We start from the raw sequence: 17,679 nt of genomic DNA, 5'->3' as shown, positions 1-17,679 counted from the left end.
ATAACATTTGATATATAATGCAATTGCGTATCCGAATTTTTTGGTTCTTTATATATAGATGAACCTATGTACAAGGAGCTAAAATTCAAGGATATTCTACTGTTCCTAACCCAGTGTAGCAAAGAGCTGTAGGCTTTATCAGAAAGGCTCATTATTCCTTCGGGGGTGAAGACTCCAGGCTGTTTATTGTTTTGTGTTGTGATTGTATTGTGTTGTCATTTTCCATTTCCCTATTTTTTTCTCTCACCTCATTTTGCCTTCCCATCAATAAAGTGATGAGACGACATGGCAAGGGACAAGTCTCCAAACAACATGAGGAGCGTTCCAATCGAGCCAATATATTCGGATTCTGATATTATATGGACATTGAGTGCCTATACCAGTACGACATGTATTGGCACAATTTAAAAAAAAAATCCTTTTGAGGCGGGCATAGCGCAGTTGGTAAATTGATTGCCTTGTACGCAGCTCATCCGGGTTCGATTCCCAACCCCGCACATAGGGTTTGAAAGTTTTCTAGAGATTTTTCTAACCCGAAAAGAGGCGAGCGATCCTAAGGTTAAAACCTCTATAACCAAAATAAAATGCCTTTTTACCGATTCAACCTTACTCTCTATCCCCCACCCCCTTTAAGAGAAAGTAAACAAACTGAATCTTTTATTGTCACTCAGGTCTAATTAAAAATTTTCCCCAGAATCGTTCGTATAAAAAAAGAATATTTAAAAGCTTTCATCTCAATGCAAAGTTTCGAATTCAGCACAAAATGCTAGTTTACCACGAACATCCGTCCAAAAATAGTTAAAATCCTGACCGACTATCATTGATTCCGATGAAACTTTCCACGTTTCACCGGCATGGAATACTTAATATTTTCCACGGGTTATAAGATTATTTTGATTCAAGCGCATTTTTTTTCAAGGGCTCAACAGTTTTTACATGCAACATTTTCGAAAAAAAAAAGTTCGATAACCGTATTTCATACAACAAAACTATCTGAGAACGAGTTACAGGGAATGAATACTTCTGTACGAAAAAAAGCGTTGAGAAAAATGTTATGTCATTTTTCAAAAAAAAAAAAGCAAAAATTTATGTTGCAAATTTAAATTGCAAAAAAATTAATTTTTGTTTTAATTTTTTATATTTTAGCCACAGTGAAACGAAATATTTTAAATGTGATTGCATGATGGAGAACTTATCGCTAAAAAAGTTTTTCTAACAATAACTTTATACATGTTTTAAACTTCATACTATTTGACATACAAAAGTGGAATTTTATTACATAATATAATTCTAAGTATCATTTCAAATTAAAATGCATTTAACAGAAAACTTCCAAAATGCTATAGTTTTAGAGATATTTGGAATTTTGCTCCAACAAAAACAATTCGTGTAATTATGCCCTTTTTATAAGTTATTCGCGTTACTCCATCATAAAGTATTAACAATCTAATGTTTATCGTTCTAAAGACATGAAGGAAGCTTTTTCAGTGTATTTGGATAATGGAGAAGATTCAAAAAAGTTTTTCTAACAACAACTTTTGACATATTTTTATAATTCATACCAATTACAAAAAAAAAATTCCTTTTTTTTGTAAATGGTACCACAAATAAAATTTTCTTTTTGATTACGATTCTAAATGCTATTTTAAATCAAAATGTTCATCATAAAAATTTTCTGAAGCGTAATAGTTTTCGAGATATTTCAAATTCTGTTTTAACAACACAATTAATTTATTTTATTACGGCCTTTTCGTAAGTTATTCGCGTTTTTCTATCAACAACAACAACAGGTTTATCAAAAGACCCATATAATTTCCCGCGACATTCCCTTTGATATCAAGGTGATATTGTAAACCGTTTGAATGCAATGCGAAAACAATCAAAATATTATTCAACCATAGGGTCTGATGAATAAACTTTATAGTTATGTCACAAGTTGTTATTAGGAATATTTTTTCACCATGATCCAAATACTCCGAAAATGAAAAAATGAAAAAAATTTATCGATAAGTTCTCCATCTCCAGTTTTTTTTTCTCTTAAGAATTTTATTGAAAAAATAAAAACGCTTTTAATCCACCTAACAGTGTGATGAGACATTTCTTATTACTCTTATCACTCTCTTCGGATATTATATCGTTTGAGAACATTTAGAACTTGATGCTTCGCGATGTTTTTGATAACACATACTACATGGGATAGTGGCAGGGCTGAGAGAATCGCTCAAATCAGCATAGGACAACATCAGTGCTAGAAATCTCAAACCAAATCAATGGGAAAGCGAAAAAATGGCCCATAAAATAGACATACCAACGAATTATTGTCAATGCTCTGTTAATAAAATATCTAAATTGTGTTGGGAAAACTAAATTTTCCTAAAGGGGTTATATTGTACTGAGCCAAAAAAATCGAAATTTTATGGTTTTATTTCCTATTTAAGAACTATTGTGTTTTTTACATCCTAGATTGCATGATTCAGTGATCGAAACATAAAACTTCATAAAGTATTTGAAATTATTAAATTGAAATTTGTTTTTGCTATTGAAATTGACAAAATGATAGTATCGCCCCTTTGGCGATTGTTTACTTTTTCGGTCCCACCTATCACCATTGAAGTATCGCCCTTACGATTTTTAACAAAAACTACCGTTGTACACCACCGATTTCGTCCGTGTTTTTTCAATAGCGATCATTTTTTCTATTTACAGCTGGTATTAGCTTGATAATCCTAAAAAAAATACGAAAATAACAGTTTCGCATCTAAACTGCTAGCAAAAAAGTATCGCCCTGTCTGTTTGCATGGAGCGCGAAGGGCGAAACTTTAAATAAACAAACCAAAATGCAGTTTCGCCCGTTGTATTTTTTGCTGTAGTTTAAGAAAGCAATATCGTAGAATCAAAATTTTTAGGTTAATTTGTTGCGTTTCAAAACCCTCATTCGCATGTATGAAAAAAGCCTTATGTTTACATTTGTAAGTATCGCCCTTTTCACAAAAAAGAGCTCCTGATATCACGCTATCTCTGAAGTGCATGCGTACATAGTTACAAATTTTACTTTGACATCGACTTTTTCTAAAGGTGACTTCCCAGTAGTATCCTTGATTTGAATTATTATCGCTAATCCTAATGTCAAAGAACAAATAAAAACCTCTCGAAAAAGAACCGTTTGGGAAAATCATCATCATTACTGGAATTTTCATTTTCACGAAACTTTTCGATAACCTTCCGTCACTTGCGTTAATGCACTGGGTGCACAGTGCTCTGAAAATCTAGCGAAATCGTCTTAGGGCACCAGCGGGTCTAATTCAGAGCTATCTGCGCGGCGAGTTTAATCTGTAAAGAATACTAAAAATTAATTTCTATTCCATAATTTTCAGTTCAGCAATTCGAGAGATCGTGCTCACCGCAAGCCATGAAAAATAGACTACGTTGTGAAGCGATGGTCACTATTTATTAAAAATCACGGTTAAATAAAAAATTAAGCTATTAAAAAAATTCAAATAGTTTATAATTTTCACAAGCTTATTAGGAAAAATGTATTAATAAGCTTTCGTAATATTGTGTAGGAAAAAAGCTGAAAATTTCAGTATTTTCTCTATCTGCAACATATAAACCCTCAAGTATACCAATTAATTGGTATACGAATTGGAATAGGTTCGCCAAATTTTGGAAGAAGTCTATAAAATAACCCCTTGAAAGCTACCTAAAAATTGTTGTAGTTCGATGCAATAAAATATCCCCAAAAATGGAATGTATCTATTAATGTGAAACACAGTGAATAATACATACAATAAAGACCCATTTTTATCAATCTCATGGTGTATTTTAGGCTGACAAAATGGGGACATTGACTAAATAGGGCATTTTTTTTCTCTTTATAATAAACTGAAGCTGTTAAAATAATCTTCCCGTCCCTTGATGTAGTCTGATAACTATTTCTGATTATGATGAACTTTTTATTTTTGCATATTTCCATCTTCATGATAAGGAAAACATGCTCAAGAAAGGATTTACTCGAATTCAGTCTTGTTCGTCTGCTAGAGCCCATCAAACATATGTTCATATTCGGCTGATAAAATCGGGGTTTCAATGTATTATAATAGATATTCAGCATTGGAAGAAGTTTTTTGTGAACGAGTGTAGAACGACTTTGTTTCTACTTACTTGAAATCAGCGGCGTAGCCAGAAATTCGGTTTGGTGAAAATCGATCATACTGTCCAAACGGCATAATTCCGAAACCGTAATTTTTGAAGTTTTAAAATTATGCAGAATTATTTTTTCAGAAAATAGTAACAGAGTTCGTGTCTTTAGCGAATTTGTTGAGACTTTATTGTAGTCATGAATATTAACCTGATAAAATTCACCATAAATACTTCTTGGACGATATACCTCAAAATTATTTTATCAAATGATGCGCTGTTTAACGTTTGTAAAACTCATCGAAGATACTAAACCTCCGAAATTGACGGTTTCAAAATGATGCTATCTTGACCTTAAATTACTGTTTTTAAACATTTGACCTATACATATAATTGTTCATTTAACAAAAATTAAATGCTCATCAAAATCGATCAGGAACTCGGCTCTTCGGGTCGGGATTAGATTGACGAATTTTAGAGTGAATGAGAAAGGCAAAAACATTTTTAGCAAATGTTGAAAGTTATGCATTTTTTTTTGGTGAGCAGTTCTATGTTTCATAGACATTAAATCAATTTTAACTTCGCTTCCTATTAAGACACTTATTACAGTACATCTCTACAAAAACGAGCTCAATTTGAAAATAAATCTGAGGATTATGATTGATTACAGAACTCTGGAATTTTCTATTGGAATGTCTTCAGGCAGGAATTTGATATTGATGCTATTAGACAACTGTGAAATCAAGACCAATAGATCAGTTACATATCAGGAGGACCCCATTCCGACAATTTATCAAAAGTCCTCATGATGTTTACAACAACAGGTTATCAATCTACGGATCCGATAATTGTTATTGTAATATTGAATTAAATTAGTCTGCATCAATAAATTTTCAACTTCAATTCCATATTTTTTCTGGGTGGGGGGGGGCGGTGGTATCGTTTTAAACCTTCTCTTGGAGTTATTTATTTCGCTTCTCATTTTCCGATATGTTTCAGATCGATCCGATGGTTATAAGTTAGAAAAATTGCAGTCAGAAGGTTCGCACAAATGAACATTTTTGTACTGATAAGTTATCAAGTTCCTTCCAGACAACTTGGAAGTGTTCGGTGATTATTTCTATCGGTTGTAGATAGTAAAATAAAATACAAAATTCGTTTTATCGAAATAATGTTTAGCTTATTTCAATGGATTATTACTATATTGAGCAATAAATAGGCGACAAAGAGTAATCCACAAACAACAAGCCATAAATTTTAAAGTATTCAAAATAGATATTTGAAGTCTTCAGTAAAGTTATTCGCAAAAGTAAGAGCTACAAATTTGCTGAAGGCATCATTTCGATATAATCACTTCCAAGAAAATTTGTGAAAATATCTCACTCATAGGGTGATTAATCAGCAAAAGCACAATACCAAAAGAAAGGGCATATTGCCTCCATTATATTCTCCGAAGATACTATTGACCTAAAATAAGCCGTTTTGGAGTTAATAATAGATTACATGTTTTTGGTCATATTTCTGGCAATGGGAAATGATAAAAATCTTTCGTCTGGATTTAATGTTTAACATCTCTTTTGATAATAGTCCGATTTCAACAATCTATAGCTTGTTCGAAAGGTATTTGTTAAAGCTATCTAAAATCATATAAATTGTTAATCCATAATGTCAATTTCGGCAGATAATTTAAAAAAAAACTGCAAAAAACGCCATTTTTGCGCATTCAAACATTCATATCTTGGAAACTAAACATCAGAACCAAAACAAATTAATAGCGTTCATACTGTTTTTTAGTTTTTTTCATTTAAAATTGGTTTGGATAAGATCGGTTCAGCAATTGCTGAGAACCACGAATGAGAATTTGTCCGTTACATACACACACACAGACACACACACACAGACACACACACAGACATTGTCCCAAATCGTCGAGCTGAGTCGATTGGTATATAAGACTCGGCCCTCGGAAAAAATCTTGAAAGTTTGAGCGAATTCTATACATTTCTTTTATAAGAAATGTAAAAAAAGTTTTTTTGCAATTTAAATTGTTTACACATTTTTTTGTTTTTGTGAAAAATGAGCCAACATTTTTTTCGTATAGAAATTCATTTTCTGTGACTCGTACTCAGATATTTTTGCTGTATAAAATACAAATTGAACAAAAACATTTTGAAATTAATTCACGTAGAAGCGTATACGCCCTTTTGAAAAATTGCTCTTGTATCCAAATATTGCAATTGACAGTAAAAAATCATAGAGATTCATAAACTGAACACAACTACAAAGTTTCGTTCGAATCGACGATGGTCATATTTTGCTGTCAGCCAGTTTCTCATGGAATCCCGCCATGGTTTCAAAACCACCAATAATACTTATTCAAAAGGTCCTAAGTGACATTCAGCTCGAAGTGAGAAAAACGAGATTAAAGTTTCATGCACCTATATAAAATTCTTCTTTGAGAATCGATGTGTTTTGATAGAACAATTTTGCCATTATAATTTAAGGACTATGTTCTTTAGGTAAATAATACTAACAATTTTAAATGTTTGGTGCTAATGTAGTTGTTAAGCCTTTTATTAAAATTATAGGACCTTCACATACGTCTTTTTTCGGGTGCGCGACGTTAGACACAATGGACGTTTGGCATAAAAGACGATAAACATAGTTCACAAAAATATAAAAGATATTGCAAAAAATAGAGATTTTAACCTCACGCGCGTTTTTGGAGTAACAAAACAACCACGTTTTGCTATATGTGCCATATTTTCGTATAACTGTAACGAGAGACTGCAAAATGGAAAATACCATGCAAAATATTTATTCCATACAAGTGTAGATTTTTTTTACTTTTTTCTGCGGATGAGCTCGATGCTTTCTTAATTTAAATTAAACGTTTTGGTTCAAGCTTATTTCAAGCCAATAGGATGTATTAGAAATACAATTGTATCCAAATATTGAAAATAAAGCTAAATAATGAACAAACTTTGAGTTTTTGAAACTATGGAAACAGTTCGTCTGCCCAGCCGAGGTCGTTGAGATTTTTCTGAGGTAAACAAATCTGTTGTCACGCCTTCCTTCGGAAGGGAAGTAAAGCCGTTGGTCCCCGGTCCATGAGTTGATGGATCGATATCTAGTCCAGATAGTGGAGTCACCTCGTTGGCGTCGGTAATGTAGAAGTAGAATCCAACTTCTATACTTACTAACAAATGTCCTCCTCCCTGGATATTTGGAGTACACAGTAGGATATACGGCCTCTAGCAAAAGCAAGTATCGTACTAACATTCCTACTCTACTGTGCAACTTCAGCTAGTCCAGATCGATAACGGAGTAGCAGCCAGGGGTGGTCGTACAAGCTCAAGCTATGGAAACTGGCAATGGACAGCATCAGCATTAGGCTACGGATGTTATGTTTGTGACGAAACCTTTTTTTGTTTCGGTAACTCGTCACAGTACAAGGAAAAATCTCCGTCGTATCGGACAGTTTCTATAGCTCTACCTTTGATGGCCTCAAAAATATTATGATTGAACTGAGTATTATCATGTCTAGATTCCATTCAACATTCGAGTTTAAACGATTTCGGCATCAAAATGATCTGGAGGCCGGTAGATGGATGGGCTCTTTACGTTACTACATCTAATGCCATGGCTGACATCTTTAGGTTGTTGCCTATTATCGAGAATCGTTAGCAGGTAGACGCAAATATAGACTTTTCAAAGACATTCACACTACCTCATAACTTCGCAATCCTAGCCTAGTTCAACTAGGCTAAATAATTTATTTACTTGATTTATTAATTGAATTGCTAAATTGAATTGAAGTGAATTGAAAAATAAATTTCTTAATTGAAGAACAGCTCGTGAAAGAAAGAATGATGCATTCAATTATTCATTTAACGAATATTCGTGTCTATGTCCCCGTGCGGGGAGTTCAGATCGATGGCGTGGTCTCTGGTGATGATTTGACTTGTGAGGATCATGGATTATGCTATCTAATGCACATTTTAAACGATATAAAGTGAGCCCTACCGAAATACCTGAAACGACTAACTTTGTATGTCGGAAGTACAACCGATGACATATGCGCGTTTTTACGCTAATTACTAGAACAGGATTGAAACCATTGTCACCTTTTGTGTAAATAATCAAGCTACAAATATTTTTTGTACTCATGAAGAAGTATGGTTAACGTGACGCTTATAGAGTGCATGAGCATATGCAAGTACTCAATACAACAGGAACAATTACATAATTTATTGATGATTTAAGGGGGCGTCTAGTGTAGTAAGACTCCTTTCTTATTCGCCTGAAACGGTGGAATACTCGTGTCTGAGCGCAAATAACACGCGAATCGAGTGCCCCAATTATCGTCCTACCATTTGAACCAAGGATTTGGACGAAGATGACAGATGCTGCTCCAACCTACGGCTTCAAATGGGTAGGGCGATAATGGCCGATAATTTGCGCATTACCCTAGTTAACCCTTTTTGACGCGAATTTTTTTCCATTGGTAATACTATTATTTTTAGCTTTATATAGGTTTTCGGGGTCGCTATTCTGACGCCGAAAATGTAAAATTCAAAATGACGAATCCAATATAGCGACTGTGCTTGGCTAAATTTCATATTTTTTGTATTGGCATAAAATGTCTTACAAAAGAGGTTTTCGGGGTCGCCGATTCTGATGTCGAAAATGTAAAATTCAAAATGACGGATCCAATATGGCGACTGTGTTTGGCTAAACTTCGTGTTTTCTATATTGGCCTAAAACGTCTTACAAGGGGGTTTTCAGAGTCGCTGAATGAATGATTTTGACGTCGAAAATGTAAAATTCAAAATGGCGGATCCAATATGGCGACTGCTTGCTAAAATGGCTGCCATTGTGTATCCGCCATTCTGAATATCCAAATTCTGTTATCAGAATCAGCGACCTCAAAAACCGCATAATCTATTTTAATGCTAGTTGAGAAGCCATCCCTGTCTCTCAGAATCTTTTATAAACCAAGATAATAAATTCTACTTTTGCATATTTTGATAATTTTTTCGAAAAAACTGATCTATGAAAAAATTCAGTAAAAAATCTGTTATTTAGTTCAATGTTTGAGATACTTGCAAAAAAAAATTAAATCTCTAGGACTTTTAGTTCAGAAACAGCCGCGGGTTTTCCGCGTCACATATTTTTGTCTCTAAAAATGGAGACGATGCATCAATCATTTTGATAAAATTTTAAGATGTTGCCAACAGTCTGCCCTTTCATGCCCCGTGTTCTATTTTGCAAGATCTCCCAAAATCAAAACGGGAAAAAATGAAAAGTGAAAACACCGCCAACTAGCCGTAAGAGTTGATTAAAAGAAAGAATTCGCATTTATATGTCAACGCTAACTAGAAAACTAATAACACGTAGGATAAATAGGTGGACGTCCCACTGCGTCGCAAAGGGTTAAGCATTTCTAACGGAACTTGAAATTCATATTAGGAAATATTTCACGACTTCACGCATAATTCCTCAATTCTCGAAGTATTTTACATTGCATAGTTTCTAAACCTGGATCGTCAAACGGCGAGATACCATAGTTCTCACAAGTCTCCTATCTCATGTCTCCACGTATGTTTGATTGACATTTGGTCTTTAGGCCGGCGATGACTGGGTGCTATCAGCCTTCTGCCGACGGTGGCAGAATGAGAGGGCGCGAACGGATCTAGGCGTGAAAATCTATCTATCGTTCTATCAATGACGTTTGTTTTGTTATACCTCCTGGGTGTAGACTTATATATGCCGATGATCTCAAACTATTTCTTATTGTGCGGTCAATAGAAGATTGCAAGGAACTACAGAAACACTTAGATGCTTTTTGTTGTTGGTGTAATCGACACTTACTGGCTCTCAGCGTGTCCAAATGCTCCATAATATCTTTTACACGTAGAAAAAATCCAATACTGTGGAACTACACCATTTCCGGGGAATCGCTAGAGAGAATGACAGTTGTCAGAGACCTCGGTGTACTTCTGGACTCACAACTGACATTCAGAAATCATTACTCTCATGTTACAGCACAGGCAAATAGAAATCTCGGTTTCATTATAAGAATCGCCAAAGAGTTCACTGATCCATATTGTTTGCGGGCACTCTACTTTTCACTTGTGCGATCTGTCTTGGAAGCTTCAGCACCCATTTGGTGTCCTTACACAAGCATTTGGATCAACCGAATAGAAGCAGTGCAGGCAAGATTCCTCCGTTTTGCTCTTAGAACTCTGCCGTGGCGTAACCCAACAGAGCTACCACCGTACATCGATCGCTGTCGTCTGCTCGATATGGAAACCCTAGCCAAAAGGCGGAACACATTTAGAGCAGTATTTGTTGGGAAGATATTAACTGGGCAAATAGATGCTCCAGATATTCTCTCACAAATAAATGTCAATGTGCCCCCGAGAAGTCTCAGATCGCATAACTTTTTAAGACTCGAGTTTCAACGCACCGAGTACGGTCAAAACGAACCCATTAGGGCGATGTGTAATGTTTTTAATAGTGTTTATGGCCATTTTGACTTTTCTGTATCTTGTGATGTTTTCAAAAATAGACTAAGAAGGTTGACTTAGATTTTAAGATTCATTTTTTGTAATATTTGTATTTTTTATTTATGTAATGCTGTGTACTATGTTATTATATTTTATTGTAGTGTGAATCCATTGTAATCAGGTGTGAATATATGGAAAGATAATGGGTTTTTACGCCCATTTGAGGATTGCTTCTGAAGTATATCCTGAAATGGGCTTTTCCCATTCAACTACATTTCATGTAGACCAACATAGATCTGATGAAAAATAAGAATAAATAAATAAATAAATAAATAAAAATAAATAGTTGATCGAAGATCATCTGCAATACAATTAATCTGACTAGTATCGATGATCACCAAAATTCCTTTATTGCTAACAAGCTCGTGCATCAAGTTATCAATTTTTTGTATTTCTTTTCAATGTTTGTTACTATCGCTCGTATACGGGTATTTTACAAACAATCCGAAATGTCAAAAATTTTCAACAGAAATAGCGAAATCTGCCTAAATACTGTTGCAATAAATAGTGATCCGATGCATTGTGGAGATAAGATTAACTTTTTAAAACAATCCCACGGACGAATGTGTGGAGTTTAAATTGCGTTTGTTTATAAAACATAGGATACTCTCGGTGGCCGGCTACCCAGAGTTTAAAAAAATCAGAAACTAAGCAAGATCTTTTCTTTTTAGAGTGATCATGTACTCGAAGACTATCCAAACAACTACATAATAAACTATGTTTCACAGACATGGTCGTTCTAGGCGACGATTGGCGAAGAATTTTTTGCCGGCGTCGGTGGTAAAACATAATAATGTGTTATGTTCTATCAACGACCATGCAGAAGACTTGGGTGCAACGCACAAATCCTACCAGCAGAAGGCAAAAGATTCTTCACATTTCCTTTCGATTATGTCCATATGAGCCTGTCTAGTCCTAGTTTTCCGTTCTAAGTTTATTACTGATTCGCTCTAGAATACCTATTATGAAATTCAACAAAAATTGCGTTTTGCATTGGGTTGCATATACTCCACTCATAGACGATTTCAGTTGGACTGTGGCATTTGTGTCTAAGTGACAGTTTCGATAGGAATTAACCCCGATCTAAATGTCCTAGTAATCCAATCGAACTGAACTTGATTTGACTAACATTTGTTAATTCGAGACCACGAAAAAACTAATTCCATTGCAACTCAAAACCGCTTCGTTATTGAAGCAAACTTGTGCAGTCCGTTTCCAACGAACGCGAATATCGGCACAATCCAATCGAGCGTGGGCGCACGGAAAACTTTTGTGGACAATTAAAACTGGAACACATGTTAGTTGAACAAGCGGCAAATATATAATTATATATGTCATCCAATTTTTGCTCAAAAAGTTTATTCTTAGGTAGAGATTGGTTCAGCTTTGTTTCATTGAGAGAGAGAAAAACAGAGAAAAGCATTTAAAAATGGTCTATTCAAACGGAAGCGAAAATTTTTTTTTTTTCATCTTCAAAGACAAAGGCCGAATTTCATAAATTTCTCACTTGTACCACAATTTGTACTAAATTGTTTCTTTCCGCATTTTTTTACAGTATGTCACGGAAAAAATGGGCGGTGCGGAAGGCACCAAACTGGACCTGGACTTTATGGACATGGAAAGAGTAAGATTGATTCGACTTTGACTAGTGCTTTGGAATCGTGTTTTCCATATGGTCCATGGACCGTGGTATATCTGGTCACTTTCCTACTAATCCGATATTTTTTTGCCGTAGAAAACAGACGTCACGGTAGAGCTCGTCGAAGAGTTGCAAGCAAAAACGAAAGAATACTTGCAACCGAATCCGACGGCCCGAGCGAAGATGGCAGCGGTCAAAGGTATTTCTAAATTATCAGGTCAAGCTAAAAGTAATACTTATCCACAACCAGAAGGTATACTGGCTGAATGTATGCTGACCTACGGTAAAAAGCTCGGCGATGACAGTGTCTTCGGTAAGTGTAGCATTTTCCTTCGCTGGTACTCCTACGTAAGAGCTTTTATATATATAATTAAACCAAAATCAAACGATTGTCCTTGGTTTGTGAGTGTTTATCGGTTTCGTTTTTGTTTGTGATTATTATGATCTCGAGCTAACCGTGGCGATTTTTCTCTTGTACATATGACATATGTATATGAGTGTATCATACACGATATGATTTGTCTCCAATATGCAAGCGGAAAGCGTGTACGCGGTCGATGTTCATTGAATGATATTAAACTGAGAGTGGTAGCTGGAGTTTGATCGGTAGAAGACATGACATATCTCGGCACTGAAACAATGGATTAGCTACTATCGAGAACGAAAATATAATCGGCACGGTTTCTTCTACCAATCAAAACTCCTCTGCGTCTTCTGACAAGTGGAAGTGAACTCTCGTCTCTTACTATATTGAGCGCTATCATATATTAACCATTTTCTAATTATCCACAAGACTGAGACAGGTTATCGGGCTTAACACAAAAGAAGTAACATTCCATCATTTACTATCTACTTTTGCTTCAACATAGTTAGCTGAATTAATTGTACAAACGAAAAGGAACTGCCTTCGTTTTTGCAAATTAAACAGAAACATCCTCATCCATTTGCTTGCAATGTTTTAAAATGTTTGTTTTTAGCTAGTTTTATTCATTCTATTAGTAAGCTACATCTTTATCAATCAAAAAATCATCACACAGTGATTGACATTTCTAGATATTTCTTTTTTGTTTCTTTTACTATTTAATTTAGCATTCTCATTATTACAAAGATCTGCAAATTTAAAATCAAGATGAACTTTACCAAACATCGTTTGAATTGCGAAACTCCGAAAGTGAAGTACCTACAAGTAAAGACTAACTTAATATTCGATATCGATATTTGTTGTAAATAAAGCCGTATATGACATTGTTTAGATAAAAATAGTTAGAATAAACAAGAAACATGCAGTGTTCACAGTTTCGAATCGGTTAATGTGAATCTGATTTTACGCTTGTAGGGCGATGTAATAGCTTTCACTCCTTTGTTAATGCCGTTGCAGTTTGCACACAAACAAATATCTTTATTTTAAAACAATCGGGGCACACGTTCTCAAAGATAGGGACCAACACTCCGGTACGTCCGTAATTCTCGAATTTGAACTAATTTTCCCGAAAATTTGTCACTTTGTTTTGCAATTTACCGACCTTGCATCTCGTACAAAAGATGAATCACCATCTTCCTAGGTATACTGTGTTGCTTGTGCTAGTGCTTCCAATAGCAGTTGCTTTCCAACTCACTGTAATCTATTTCTCACATTTGCGCTTTTTTCTTTAGTTTGCGTTCGTTTGAAATTATAATTGTATTCCATGTGGTATTCCCGTGATATTTCCATGTTCATCCCAACTGTGCGCCTCCACGGCCGGTGTCAAATGAATCTAATGTATTTCCTTCTATTTCTATTCGTTCTCCCGTTCTACCTTCATCTACGGATGTGACCACACCGTTGCTGCTGGCATTTGATATGCGCGAATCGACTGTACGTCGCCGGCGACCATCATCATCACGTTATGTATTCCAACCTATGCAGCAAACGCCCTCGTTGAGATGGGCGACTCGCTCAAGCAGATGGCCGATGTGAAGTACTCGCTGGATGATAACATCAAGCAGAACTTCCTCGAGCCACTGCATCAGCTGCAGACCAAGGATTTAAAGGAGGTTATGGTAAGTTTTTTTTCTGATTGTGCGCTTGAATCAGATTGTGACTCTGCGGCGACTTAATAGGGACTCGGTGTAGAGCAAGCGTTAATATTCAAATCAAATCACGCTTTATATGCGAGAAAAAAATCTAGAACGCAGAACAAATCTACCAGGAAGGTTAATGCTTTAGAAGAATTATAATTATAATAGTTATTATAGGAAGATACACGTCCGATAGATTTGTGGAACATATTTCAAGTCACCAGAAATTTTTCCTAGACATCTTGAACAGTCCTATATTTTTTCAACTACTGATACTGATTTCTCAAAAGAAAACATGCCATTAACACCTAGTTTCAACGTCTACGTTGAATTTTTGCAAATTGAAGGGAAAAACTCCATACATAGTGCATACAGCCTTGCAACATTATAACCCATCTCTCCTAGCAGTAAACTACAAATTAATTGTTTCCGTTTTGCCTTTCTTTTGCTTCCTACTTGCAACAACTCTCCGCCGTACACACAAACACACACATCTACATCAACTTCTGTGACAGCATCATCGTAAAAAACTTCAAGGACGGCGTCTTGATTTTGACTGTAAGAAACGGCGACAGGCGAAAGGTAAGTGTTTTTTTCCGTAGTTTTACTACGATAAAACATACAATGCTTATCCCCTGAAGCTCCCGTTCCCACCTGTCATTTCCTGTTTCTTAAATTGTATATTATTTTATCATTTTCCTTGCGCTGAGGGGATGATGTTTCTTTTATTCTAAAGTTAACGTCCAAGTTTCGGTAACAAGAAATGAAAATATTCAGCATTCCAGTGCTGGAGGAGAGTAGCAAAGATTTAGCGGAACCTACAATGATTACGTCATACTTTGCTTCGGGAATGAAGATATCCTTTTCTGTTCGGAATGCCGGGTTACATTGGTGAACGTGAGTGGGGAGAAGAACTGGGATGCGTAGGAGACGAGTCATTTTTTGAATTCATAAGTATGTTTTGCTCCATATAAAAGATGTGCGTAGGCAAAGGCATACTACAGAAAATCGCCAAATTTAATAAAGGACCAGTCTGATGATTAAAATAAATTACTTGGCACATATTTTCAGGATTAGAGGAATAAAGAGTTTTATTTACGTCTTATTGCAAACGGATACATTATTACTATAAATAGATTGATCAGTGGTTTTTGTTGCAGTTTCGATGATAGAACAAAAATAAAAGTCAACAGAACATGCAACGCGCTTTTAATATATTAGTTTGTAAAAATAGAATATAAACTTCAAGTATACAAACCAGATTGGATTCTTTTACGTTAAAAGCCTTTAGTATAAAAACCATCTGGGCTTGGCGAAGAGCCCTGGTTTGGGACTCTTTAAAACGTGTAGTAGACCATGCCAGGACTGCCGAAGATGACAAAATGCCAGATGATCTTCGGTTTGAAAAATGGCAGGAAACTCATGCTTTGGTAAAAACATGCTCTCCTGCTGCCTTCTTGGCGATGAGGTTGAAACCATATGGAGTGATCAGCCTTGCTGACACGACCGATAGTGGGAACCTTGGGCTGGTGATGCAATAGAATTCAGTGGTAAGCACAAAACGTGCGGTAGCTATGAAAAAAAAACAATCAAAATAATAAGGCTTATTTCACTCTTGAGGAATTCCACGAAGATCCGTCCGAAAATAATTAAAATCCTGACCGACCATCTTAGATTCCTATGAAATAGAGATGGTCGGGTTTCAATTTTTTCGAACCCGAATCCAACCCGAACCCGAGTGCATGAAAATTTGAAAACCCGAACCCGACCCGAACCCAAAAATTTAAAATTTGAGAAGCCCGATCCGAATCCAACTTGCTAGTACGGAGAACCAACCAAAGATCTCGAAGATTTTTAATTCTAGGCACCCGAGCTGGACCCTTGACTAATCTAAGAATAGTAGAATCACTCGAATCTGAAGTAGCACCATACGCATTGAGTTATATCTGCATATGGCAAAACAAATCACTGCCGAGTAGAATCCGCATTTATATTTACTATTATTGAACGTCAAATTTGTAACGTTCTGAGAAACTTATAAATCGTTGATATCTTAACCGGAAATTAAGTTAAATCGACAGTTAGCCGCCGATGAAGAAAGAGAAAGCTTAATGGTCACACTTTCCAACAAACTTGCCCGTCGTACTGAACCAAAATTTCTGATTTTTTATCAGAAACCATTCCTGCAAGGCAGTTTCGTATAGGGTAAGGGGGGGCAAATCCGACCTAGTAAATGGTTTCGGCTGTAAAAAGCTCATTTTACATCGGATCAAGTCGTTTTATATACCAAATTAAAGGTTAGACTCCTGGGCAACTTTTTGTATATAGCATTTTATTCGGATTTTGGGTATATCTTGAGTTACAAGCGTTTTACAAAAATGTTCATTTTTGCTGTTTTCAAAAATGGTGGGGTAAACCCGACCCCCTATGTTTTTGGTTAATTTAGTGCAGATATTACTAAAATTTTATGGTTGATCAATGATAAATCAATGAATGTTGTGTTATTGAATTGTAACATGAAGAAAATGGAGTTCAATGTCAATCTTGGAATGCTAAAATCACGAGCAGTAGCACGTAATGATATTCCCTTGTGCATCGGAGTAATTGCTCGACGAATACTATAATCATCACGTTTTTGTATCTTTCGTTTGTAATTAAGAACCATTTTGCATAAAAATAATAAACAATAACAATAAAAATATATTTCAATTTTATAAATAAAAATTTTCTTAACAAAAAAGCGGTCGGATTTACCCCAATATTTAGAGGTCGGATTTGCCCCACCGCGTCATTTTTCATTATGATGCAATTAAAAAAAATATGAAAAAGGTTGAACTAAATTCATCTATGCACTTTGTAGGGCTTAAATCAAAGAATTTAAATCCACTTACATTTATTATGCAATCACTTTAACAATCAGAAATATCATGTAGTCAATGATGCACAAAAGTCAAATCAAAAGTTGTAAAAACACACTTTTTGTCGTATGAGCATCCCAATGTAGACTAATAAAATGCTGTCATACCACCATTATGATTATTTTCGATGCTCTACACGACAACATTGATATTAGTTCGCGTAGTGCTTCTGATTTTCGGTAACAGAGGGAGGTCGGGTTTACCCAACGGTCAGATTTGCCCCACCTTACCCTAATTTATTACATGTAATAAATTAAGCTATGGCAATTGGCAATTCGTATTCGACAGTTTACATGACGTCACCCACGTTACTGGTTGGAACGGTCAAACCTGTATCGAAGGGTATCAATCATTT

The 17,679-nt window shown here is 35.5% G+C and overlaps 1 protein-coding gene across 11 annotated transcripts in view; it reads left to right on the top strand.

The window, feature by feature from the left end:
* The window catches only part of LOC131690506 (endophilin-A), a 190,580-nt gene that overhangs the window by 113,697 nt on the left and 59,204 nt on the right, over window positions 1-17,679 (top strand). For 9 of the 11 annotated variants that reach the window (XM_058976343.1, XM_058976341.1, XM_058976339.1 and 6 more), the window contains 4 exons: window positions 12,265-12,333; window positions 12,445-12,661; window positions 14,255-14,388; window positions 14,922-14,988. In XM_058976343.1, the coding sequence (XP_058832326.1) occupies window positions 12,265-12,333; window positions 12,445-12,661; window positions 14,255-14,388; window positions 14,922-14,988 (487 nt within the window). The remainder of the gene's footprint in view (window positions 1-12,264; window positions 12,334-12,444; window positions 12,662-14,254; window positions 14,389-14,921; window positions 14,989-17,679) is intronic. The other 2 variants (XM_058976347.1, XM_058976346.1) reach the window with 2 other exon arrangements.

This window comes from Topomyia yanbarensis, chromosome 3 (assembly GCF_030247195.1).
Source record: "Topomyia yanbarensis strain Yona2022 chromosome 3, ASM3024719v1, whole genome shotgun sequence".
NCBI lineage: Eukaryota > Metazoa > Arthropoda > Insecta > Diptera > Culicidae > Topomyia > Topomyia yanbarensis.
The sequence above is the reverse complement of the archived record's forward strand: the minus strand, read 5'-3'. Positions and strand labels throughout refer to the sequence as shown.